General features: G+C 33.2%; 1 protein-coding gene across 3 annotated transcripts in view; it reads right to left on the bottom strand.

Annotated features, from left to right (window-relative positions):
* Nucleotides 1-409: 409 nt before the first annotated feature.
* Nucleotides 410-11,975, bottom strand: part of LOC135838837 (zinc finger protein 768-like) — a 41,826-nt gene continuing 30,260 nt past the window's right edge. For all 3 annotated transcript variants that reach the window (XM_065354628.1, XM_065354627.1, XM_065354625.1), the window contains exon 2: nucleotides 410-5,891. In XM_065354628.1, coding sequence (XP_065210700.1) covers nucleotides 3,906-5,663 — 1,758 coding nt within the window. In that variant the 5' untranslated portion in view covers nucleotides 5,664-5,891 and the 3' untranslated portion in view covers nucleotides 410-3,905. The remainder of the gene's footprint in view (nucleotides 5,892-11,975) is intronic.

Raw genomic sequence — 11,975 nt, 5'->3', positions numbered from 1 at the left:
TCCTAATTGAGAAAACAGGTCATCAATTATTTATATTTTTCGCAAATTCTTTTACCTCTTAAGAATTTAGTTTTTCCTCCTTTTCGAATTGGTCTCCAATTTTGAAGTGACAGTTTGGCCAGCTGTGAAATGAATATTTTATATATTTCAAATTTGATTTCAGGTCAAGTTTCCTTACACTAGTTTCGTTTTTGTTCTCATTTTTATTTTTTCTCGCTAAATTTTCTTCCATGCTGTCAGGATTCTCAGCTACATAAATTGTACATATCATGTATTAGGTATATTCATCAACTATCAAAACAAAACAGCCAAATTTCCTTTTTTCCCGCCATTGAACATAAGTTTCTGATACTATCCATTAAAACAAAAACAAAAAACATCACCAAAGTAACACAAAATATCGACACCATATATTTAAAATATGTATTTTCATTGGAAAAACAAAAATACATGTTTTAAAAACATTTAAAGCTCAAAACATTTACAAACATACAAATAGGTATAGAGACATCAGTTGAGCAAATTATAAACACAAAAGATCACATAAAGTAGGTACAAACATAAAAATAACAGACACAGATTTTCAAATCATATTTATCGTCGTTGCACAACGAACTTGAAAATAAAATAAAAAAACAAAAAGAAAATAAAAACTTCAACGTGAAAACTCCACAAAAATATGCACAAAATAAAAATATTAGGAATTTTTTTTTAACCAACGAATCTTGATCGTTTTCGTGATTGTTCGTTTTCAAACAAGTTTAAAAATTGTACATTTGAAAGACAGAATTACGAAAGTTATCGTGAACTATACTTATTGTGCGGAGATATTTTTTCTTTATAGATATTTTCTATAAATGCATTTTAGGTTTTTGGTTTTCATAGAATTGAACGCGTTTTAATAAAACAATAATAAAACAAAAAAGTTCAATAAATTAACATCTTTTGTACAAAATATACAAATTTACAAGCAGCAAAGGTACAATAACATGAAGTACATATTTACATTTCTACAATATTTATGGTTTCAGTGACGTGTAGTATTATAGGTAGGTAGGTAGGTAAAAAGGAATCTACTGAAAATTTTTTCGACCAGAACGGACCTAAAAATGTATGCTGGGTTAAAAAAATAAAAATATGTGTATTTTGCTTTGAAAAAAAGTGTTTTTCAATTCAATAATAACTACGTACAAAAATATCAATTTCATGTTTTTCATTTTTAATAAAAAATTACAGATAGGTAGTCGATTATTTGGAAAAAAAAAGATCATCTCATACATATCTAGATTAGAAACCTGCCGAAATGGTGAAGGGGAGAGTAAGTACTACTGAAGAAATCAAACTTTTTATTCAACAAAATCAACAGTGAAAATATTATTATTGCTTTCACTTTTTGAAGTTCTACAGATTAAACCCCTCTCTTTGTGGGACGTGGGTGTAATAATCTCACAATCATGAACACCCTGGAAAAATAAATAATTAATTCCCATCCCAATTCACAATTTTAAAATCATTTCAGCAGGTCACTGCCCTCAACTCGACAAACCAAACTGTTAGGGATTTCAAGTTCAGTTTTTAAGATAAATAATTTGGTAGCTTTTATTGCAAAATAAACAGCGCAAATCTTTGCAAATAGAAAACATTAAAAAATCAATTGAAAGTAAAAACGATGAGAAAAAAATTCCAAAATGGTATAAATATGGAAAATTTGTAAATCCACAGTGAAAAAATGATAGATCACTCGTTTTACACAAGTATAAAATAGAAAATCCCCTTCTCATCACAGACACAAATTATAATCGAGCAAAATAGTTTACATAGGTAGAATCGACCAATTAACTGTTTAAATTGGGCTTACAATATAGGTCCGTATACTTTATTCAACAAAAATGTTGATCAGTAAAATGAAAATTATAAATTTAAAGTACATATAATAATTTGACAAATCCATCGAATCAGTTAAATTAATGAATTTTATTTTAGTAAGAAATGGTGCTTGATATGTGTTGTCTGGTCAAGTTAGTCGAAGAATGAAGGTTTATTTTGACAAACTGAATAATACATTTTTTTTATAATGATGTAAGGGAAATGGTTCCAATAATAGCTGCAAGAATTACTAAAAAAGTTTACCAATAACAATATTCTCAGTAAGTTCTCTGCTAGAAAAATTATTGCTACCTAAATAACGTAAATTAGGTACAAGAAAAATGAAAATTCTACTTCCCAAGACTTCAAAAGATTCCTCCCAAGTTTTGGATTTATTTTAAGAGTAGGAATTGAATGAAGGCAAACATTAAGCCAAACATGGCTCAAATAGGTATGTACCTTTATTCAACATCCATTTATCAACATTTCAAAAAAAATCTGGATGTAGAATTAGTTTTCCATTCCCAGACTGTTCTTTTCAATGCAAAAGTTGAATGTAAGAAATTATTGCAATGAGCAGCGCGTAATTTGAATTATTTGATTGAATATTTGGGAAATTTCAATTTCATTTCAAATATAATTAAATTGAACTGTTTGTATAGTTTGAAAACAAATTTTCAGATTGTGGTTTAAAGGGGAACAAATTTTTGCAATTAGTCAAAGTAGGTATGAATTTAGTTGCATTAAATCAATTTTGTTGATTTTTCAGCTTTCAGCCTAAAAATTGCAGATGATTTACATCAGCACATTTACATTACAAAAATCAATTTGTCATGATCCAAAATGAATTCAGTCAAATAAAATGAAATTTTGTTTAATGTTCATTTTGGTACAAAGTTATTATAAAAAGATAGGCTAATTTAACAGTTTTTAAATTTTATCAATTTAGTATTGACAAATTTATATTACAAAAAAGAGCTACAAGCTACGTACAACTTTTGAATTTTTCAAAGTACAAATGAATTGAGATTGTGTAGAAAAATCAACTTTTGAGAGAATTGAAAAAAAATGAACAAATAAGTAACTCTTGAGTGAAATATCTTGACATTAGCTAATAAATTCTATACTTTCAAAGTTTCAAATTCAAGAAAAGCTCCAATTCCAATAAGAAAACATGATTCTAGAATTCCTTAATTTCAACTTTTTTGTCAACTATTTCCCCTACAATATTGTAAAAATTTTACACATCAATTGGTCAAAAAGATACCATTACTTCTAGACTAGGTATGAGGATGATGATGATGATGATGATGATGATGATGATGGGAATCAGAAATCACCTTCATGTAGTAGTAGATTTGCAAGATTGAATCTCAATTAGGTAAAAATGATTTTAATGAGAAAAAATGCAAAAGACTAGCATAAAAATTAGTCTTGAGGTTTCATATTGGTTCTAGAATTACAATACAAACATTCATTACCTAATATGTCTCACATTAGTGATGTTTTTCTGTATAGTAGGTACATACAATTTTCCATCATTACAGGGTTATCATGATGATGATGATGATGGACCTTCTTAAGATCTACAATAATAAGTAGGTAAGTAAAACATGCATTTGTTGCATGCAAGTAAGTAGGTACATAATATAGACATTGATTTATAATCTAATGCATTGAAACACCAAAAAAGCGTACATATAGTCAAGTTTTCGATAGAAAAAGAAAAACACACACACACAAAAGGTATACATAAAATACGTATGTAAGTATAGCAATAGTAAATAACCACCACTGATAAAATTTTTAAAAAATACTATCGTAGGGTAGAAAAAATATATTCAAAGAATTCGATTTCATCGTTACATAAAAAAGTGAAAATGAAAAAAAAGATAGAGGAATAAAATAAGACAAAACAAAAAAAAACATCAAAGAAAATAATGATAATCAAACATAATAATAATGATAATAAAATAAAAAAGGAACATAGAAGTCATTAAAAACTAAAGCCAACGTTTTACAAGTTGGGGGATTTGGGCTTAGGAGTCAACAGTTTTATCCTGCTCCGAGGTGGTGATTTCCATTGGTGATGAAGTAGATGGAGACTGAACTCGAGATGAAGATGAATGTGGAGAGTCAGGAACTGCAGATTCCTCCGAATGCTCGGAAGTAATGGTATTGGCATCATAACGTGTATGAGTTCGCATATGCCTAGTGATCATATCTCGGCGGCAAGCAGCATATGGGCACTGCGGACATTTGTAGGGTTTCTCTCCAGTATGTGTTCGCTGGTGGGTGGATAGGTGATCAGATCTAGAGAAAACTTGACCACATACTTTACATGTGTATGGTTTGACTCCAGTGTGTAGACGCATATGCCGGGTCAGCATATCACTCCTGGCAAATGACCTGTTGCAGACCTCACATAGGTATGCTTTAGTGGATGAGTCACTGGACTGAGTGCGGCTCTTGTGACGCGATGCCATGTGCTTAGCTAAGCGATCATGTAGGCTGAACATTTGGCCACAGACTGGACAAACATAAGCAACATCAGAGCCTGGAGGCATTTCCTCCACAACTGGGGACACCTCCAGATTGTACCTGACAGCCACTGATTCTTTGGTAGTGGGTGAAGCAACATCGCCTTTCACTACAGGAACAGAAAATGTCCCCTTTGGAGGTAGGAACTGTGACGGCATGATATTCAGTTGAGGTAGATTCAGCAACGTTTCAAATGGATTAGGTAGCAGCTCTGCACTAGGTATGCTGTGTGCTCGATCTCTGGCCCCTTTGGTTGACAAATCAAGGGGAGATTCTTGTGGTGAAGCTGGCTCTGTTTTGATGCGTTGTTGTTTCTGCAACATGTATGTTTGTGGCTCTGATATTGGTCTACGTCCACTGTGGTGACGTTTTTCCGATGGTTCAATCCTCTCAGTTTTGGCTGCTTCTAGCCACAGAGGCAGATCAGAATCTGAATGGCTACGCCTGCGGAAGAACTCTGGCAGATATTTTGTATGCAAATAATGCTCAAAGCTGTACACAGGAGCAGCAATTGGAGAAATTGGAGTTAAAGGTGAGATAGGTGATACAGGGTAAAAATGCGAATGATGAGGTACACTGTACTTGGAATTACACTGAATACAGGTGCAACCTGCCGCTGTCAATACCTTCTTAGCATCATCTTTGTCACCACTAGAAATTTCACTCATCTTTTTAACTCGTATCTTGGAATTACAGATATCTTCATGCTCGCGTATCTGTAAAGGGCTCAGATTAATCTTTGGTGAATCAGCATTCGAGCTATGAGGTGACTTGTTGGATGAAGATGACTGACTAAACACATCTTCGATTTCTTCCTCAACTGATGGTGTACCATACCTGGCCAATCTCTCCTGATCACTGCTATCAAAACGAAATACTTGGCCAACCAACGGCGCCATTTCTTTTCTCGACTCCTCCGTATTTTCCGTTTCCTGCGGAGATCCACTTAACATGTGTTTGGACGCCTTTACTCCCAGATGGGTCTCATTTTCCCTATTGTCATATTCGTTGCTGATAAATTTGTGATTGTTGTTGTTATAATGTTTGAAATTGTTGTTGAATAGGGCCAACTCAGCACTGGTCACTTGTGTATTAAGCTTGTCAACAACTTGATTCAGACGTTTGCGTTTCCTTTGCTTCAAGCCACGACTACGATTGTTTATAATTAGAAATTGGCTATTACGTATCTTGTATGGACCGCACTGTAATAATGTACTGTCCGTTGATGAGTCTACTTGAGCTTCTGCCATCGTCATTGGTATTTATTGGGTGGTAAATGACGCGGTCACTGGAGGACCTTCTTTTAACTAGCACTTTGGCTACTTCTAAGCCTTGCAAAGACAAATAACTGGCACAACTTTGTTGATTCATGAAGTATAATGTTTTATACACGCCATGAGTAGAAAAATTAAATCAGATTGTAAACCTTGTCTTCTATTCAAATTTTGTTAAAGGGGTTGACTATTCCGGAGGTATGTTTCTACCTGAAACAGAGAAAAAACCACACACAGGTAAATACACAAGTTCAATTAAGAATCAGTTAAAAACATATAGGTGGGTACTTTAAAATTAAAAATACAATGTACATACAAGTACATTACATCAAATGTTTCTAAAACGTCACTAAATTGAAATAAGATCAGCTCCAATAATTTTCCCCTGGATGTTTATTATACTTTTTTTTTGAAAAATGTTTCTTATTGTGTAAACACTTTTCTGTCTCAAATGTGATTAATAGCCTACTAAAGCTGAAAAACGCAAATTAAAATCTTTTCAAGTTTATTTTCCATTTTTGATTTGAGTTTAGAAATACAAGTACTTAGGTAATAGGTATCAGATCGCACTTTTAATGTAAAATCTTTGTATTTCCTAACAAGCATTCAAAAACAAGCTTCAGTCAAAAAATGAATTAATAAACTCACAATCAACTTGAAATAATAGAATAATTCCTTTCAAAAATCGTTCATTGATTTGACAGAATTTAGAAGCAAAAAAATGTCAAAATGATGGAATTTCTACAAGGGAAAATTCGCACCCAAATTGTCTACCTATCTTTACAACCTACCTACATAATTTGCAGGCAACCAACTTATGCAACATTTTCAAAATATTCACAACAAATACCTATGCTCTAATTCTCAAGGAAATCATGCAAAATAAATGTGAATGAGGAAAATCTTCAAGTTAGAGACAAATCACGTGCGTAGGTCGAGGTACCAGGTACTCAGTATTTTGTAAATATCGTGCACAAAAATGATCGAGTGGATATACCTCAACATTCAGGTAAGTACGTTTTTTATTAATTAAGTAACTCGATTAAGATTCAAGCACTCGTGAAAAAAAAATTACGAGAAATTATCTTCGATAGGTAGCATTCGTGAAATTTATTTAACCATTGTCAGGATAACTTCACTAAGGTTATTTTACGCAGATAAGATAGTTATACTCGACAATGCTTCTCAAAAAATACCTCGCATTCTTTAATTGGTATCAGCGAAGCAAAAAGTTGCTACCTTTATTACTTAACGAATGTAATGAGTAGAGTAATGTGATTACATATGGGTAAAATATGTATTTTCAAATCGATATAGTCGGCATATGATTTTATTACTAGGAAATTCTTTTAATAGTACTCAGCCAGTTACCGTAAAACTACATATCGTAAATAGTTAGCATTGTTTTTAATGGAAAAAAATCATAACATTGTTTCATTTTTCATAGATTCCCATATCTGCAATTGCAATACGCGTATCGACGACGACGTTCCCACGAATTCCGTCATCTATAATCGGATCATGGCGCAAACTTACAATAGAAAGTTCAATTTTAAATACCTTTAATTAAAGAACAATTCCAAAGTGTCTGGGCCAGTTTGAACTGTGTATAAGAAGAAAATGCAATCGACCAAATGGAATGTATATGTGGCGTTCTAAAAGAATCCGCCTACAACACCCGAACTACTACCTATACACCGATGACAAAAAAAAAAAAAAAAAAAAAAAACGAGATAGATACTGTTGTAATAAGTAGATTGGGCTAACCAGTTTTTGAAGATAACTATGCTATCCATCTTATACCGGTCGTAAAGAAAAAACACATTAGAAAATACGTGGTCGTTGACATTAAGAGAAAAAACTACTGAAAACAATTTCAGATTATGACTGTTATCAGTGGCATTATCTCGGCTCAAACCAGTTTTATTGTGTTTTTCTTTATTAATACCTTTAACAAACTATTGAAATTTTTTCAGTTTTGTATTTTTTGTGCGTCATTTTATTACAAAACCTGTGATTCTCATTTTATAGATGGAAAATTTAACGCGAAAATGCAACATTTAATACACCTCTAGGCTCGAACGATTACAAAGTAATGCAACATGCAGCAGCAGAAACGATGAAATCTCGCGGTTCTCAGTGATGCCTCATAAGACAGTACTGAAGTAATAAAGTAGTCTACTACGCAAATGTCACGATAGGAAAATGAACGCACACGCCAGGTACACTTGGCCATCCAAGATACACAGACACACATAACCACCCACGAAGGAAATATCCATTTCAGTATACTTACTCAAGGGCATTAGGATTAAAGTGAAATGACAGAATAAGCCGGAATACAAGAATCGTAACAAGCGTATCGCGTTTCATCGGTCAAATAATTCTGCGCTGATTTTAGGTGTATTAAAGTTCCGTCTCTAGTGTAGTTAAATAGGGAGAAAAAGCGCCGATGTCAATACTGAAGACCATCGTTACCAATAAACTTGTATTTTAAAGCCGCTCGTCCTCTTACGACGACAAGTTGCATAATAAGATACAGCCATTTCGATTCGTGTACTATCAATTCGTACGCTTTTATGTTATTTAGGTGGTGATAAATTTTCCAACGCGGATTATTCTTTTTCCCTCTCTAGTTAGGTAGTGCCCAGTTAAACCTATAAAGATACCAGTTTTGAAATTATAATGTGCTCGATTTTTGGATTAGTTTAATTGCGAACAAATGTGCGTCGCAGAGGTATTTCTGCAGTTGGTTATAGGTATTAGGTACCTATATGTACATACCTACGTAATCTTTTCATATTTCAGCTCGAGCCAATGCACTAATAGAAAAAGTTAATTGAATAATAATAACTACGAGAAAAATACTTGAAATCTAACGTTCTACACGAAATGAACATTGAACTGATCATCAACCGTGAGTACATATCGAATAGGATTTCAGCACTTGTTGTTCAGGCAACTCTCGATGATTACCTACTTTTTATTCCAATTTGGGTACAATTTCATTCCGACAAGATTTCCAAGCTATATATAAGAGCACTCTTTTCAAAACACGTCACCGAGAAACTTTTCTTCAAAACAATCATAAGCTTTTTTCTGTGTTTTTGGAGAGGAGGAGGAAGAGGAGGAAGGTCTTCGCACTTACCGCATTTCAATAGGAACTTTTCAAAACTTTTAAAACTTCTGACAACTGATCATCTTGCTTAAGTAAATGCCAAAAAATGAGCAAAATGGAAAATAAAATATGTACTTAGTAGTGACACTGCAACAGTAGAATTTTGAAGCCCTTCTGAACTCTGAGCGACAATTTCAACTCCCCGGATCTTTTTTCAAATTTGAAAAAGCTTCACATTAAGTTGAAAAAATTGAACAGAATTTAAGTATTTCAAGTAGGTACTCGTACAGTTGGTTCCTAAAAACTGTAGATATTTTTACCTGAAAATTCAAGATTCAGATACGACAGTAATTCTCAGCGGTGGAGTTTGTCTCGATTACACATAGACTTGAAATTAACATTTATGAAAAAATATTTTTTGCAGAGGAGTCTCGCAATTTTCTCCCAATGATCCACACTTTTAATGAAGGCCTGTAATTTATTGATTGCTTCTGTTATGAGTTCCTATGTTTTCAGAAGAACTTTATGGTACTCGACAAAAGATCAATATTGAAAAACATTAATTTTTCAAATACCTGCATTAAACAAAATTGCATAAAAATTAGGACAATGACGTTTTAAAGAATTTCGAATTACTGAGTCAGTTGTACTCAATCATAATTCAATCAATTTTTAGTTTTTTGTAAAGTTCTCCCAATTTTTTGTAGGCAACTGAGATATTTTACAGTTCTCAATTAATTTAGCTTCAACATAAGCAAATTCAATTATGTGCGTAGAATTGTCCAATAAAAGTAATCCTTAGATATATTAAATGCCATCAGAAATTTAGAATCTCTGAAACATAATTAATATTTGATTACGAGTATTTTTTTCAACCAAGGCCAAAAGTTTTAAAAGTCTTTTTTTCATCTCGTTAAAAAAATCTACTATGAGCACGAGAAAAAAGCACTATACTTTCTATCCGAATATTTTCATCAAAACGTAATCTTTTCAGTGTCAAGGGTACGTACTACGTTGTTTTTTAATGGATGAAAAATAATTTCAACAATAAGCATCGGAATTCGACGTAAAAGTCGCGTGCTTTTTTCGCAAGTTTTTAAATTAAAAACAGCAAGAAAGAAAAACAAGAGAACATCTTTACTACCTATAGATATGAAAAAGAGACTACAGGTAAAAATATAGTAGGTAAGTATAAACTTTCTCGTCGTTGGAAGTTATTACTAATTAAACAATCCTAAGAGTACCTAGCCATTATATGGGGAAGCACGACGGAGTAAAAAATTACTCCGGTATGCTACAGATAGATATACCTTTCCAGAGCGGAATAAAGAAGTAATTTTCAATTAACCTATTGAGAACATCAAACAGAAAATATAGGCGCAGGGTATTAAGGGTAATAATGTTTTACCGATACACGTGGCGGAACTTGACCTTGACCTTGAAAAGATACTACGAAAAAGGGCACACCTTTGGTGGCGGGACGACTGGGGGTGAAATTTACTCGTAAATCAATATTCTCTCATCATTTCGCCGCTTCTCTCCGCATTTTCAAGCACGAAAGCATAAAAGCGGAAAAACCTTCTACTCGCAGGGAAGGGTGCGACGGTCGGGGGCCAGCGGCGCGCCGTACGTCGTACGCACTACGCAGAGTAATTTTCCAAATGGGAATTTCTTTTGAATAATTACTGTCGTCGTTTTGATATAGAGTAAGGCTGCGCGATGTTGAGATTTCTCTAATAAAGAGAGAATTCCTGTGCTATGTCGATGTCGATGCCGATGCCGGGGAAAACTCGCAGGGTGTGGTTTTTTTAGGTACTTTTTTTTCACTCTTCCGAAGCCCATTCGACTTTCTTATAATATTTTAAAATGCTAAAGGCGATCTGTTAGCTGCTGTTCGGCCAACACGTACCATCGTGTCCGGTCTTATAATGCACCCACGTACAACAAATTGCGCATGAGTTCGGCGGTATTAATTTACGTGATTATTAAACGGATTAGATGTAATAAATCGCGTTACGTACGTGAGCTCTGCTCTCAAACATAGTGGCGCACTACTGGCGTCAACTTTGTAATACCTTTCAGCTCCGACAACAGATACATACGCGTCCAATAATCCGCCGATATTTATTTTTTTATTTGTATTGCTCGGTTTCGTCCGATTTTTTAAATTAAAAAAATCCCAATTGTATGGAAAAAAAATACGCCGGCATTTACAGCAGCGAATTCGAATTCTACACCAATACGGAATCTCGTTCGGTATATAGTTTTCCATTTCACAAGGATAACTCACGAATCAACATTACACTTGCGTTTTGTTAGATAAACACTTGCCAAAAGCTAGCTCTAAAAATTTGTTCCAGATACCTACCGAGATTCGATCGATTTTTACCGCTATGTACCTGCCAAACACGAATTTTATTCGGTGTTTGTGGAAGGGAAAAATTTTTGAGACATAGGTATATTTTCTCGTCGCAATTTTTCTGCCTTGAAATGAAAGCTGGACGGATTCCAGCTGATAATCCATCGATTTTTCGAAAAATTTTAAAATAATATTACTTAGTAGGTAACCGACAAACGATTTTGCAGCATTTTTTTTTCAACTTTTCTTGTCTTTTAGAAGAAAAAAATGATGAATTTTTTTTACAAAGACATTTCCACAAAAAAGTATTTTGGGAAATATGAAAAAATTAGGAAAGTATTTAAACTGCATAAAAATTACTTAGTTTACTATAAAAGCCCTTGAACCAAACGCAGATTTCAAAGCTTCTCTTCTCTCTCCAGCTCATAAAACATACATCCTCCAGAAAAATGGGAATAATTCACATTTTCGCATAAAGTCCCACACACTCAAATCTTTTTTTAAAAAATAATAAATCGAAAAAAAGCTCAGATTTTTGAAAAAAAATTTAAACCTTGATCGTACAGTTTTCTTCTACTCCTAAGTTAGTACGTACCATTCTGCAACGTCAAAATTTTTATACGATTTTTTTTTTTCAATAAAAAAAATAAAGACTTTTTTTCGTTTCTTTTTGATTCTTCCAAACTAAAACCGACGGATAAAAGAAAACTCGCAGAAAGAATTTCTAAAACTATTTCTTCAAACTGTAATTCTTCTCTAATAATTTTTAAAACTTTCTTCGTCTCTTTTATTTTTCCACAAGAATTAAAATTTTTCG

Source organism: Planococcus citri, chromosome 3, assembly GCF_950023065.1.
Source record: "Planococcus citri chromosome 3, ihPlaCitr1.1, whole genome shotgun sequence".
Lineage (NCBI taxonomy): Eukaryota > Metazoa > Arthropoda > Insecta > Hemiptera > Pseudococcidae > Planococcus > Planococcus citri.
Note: the sequence above shows the minus strand (reverse complement) of the source record. Positions and strands in the feature narration are given on the sequence as shown.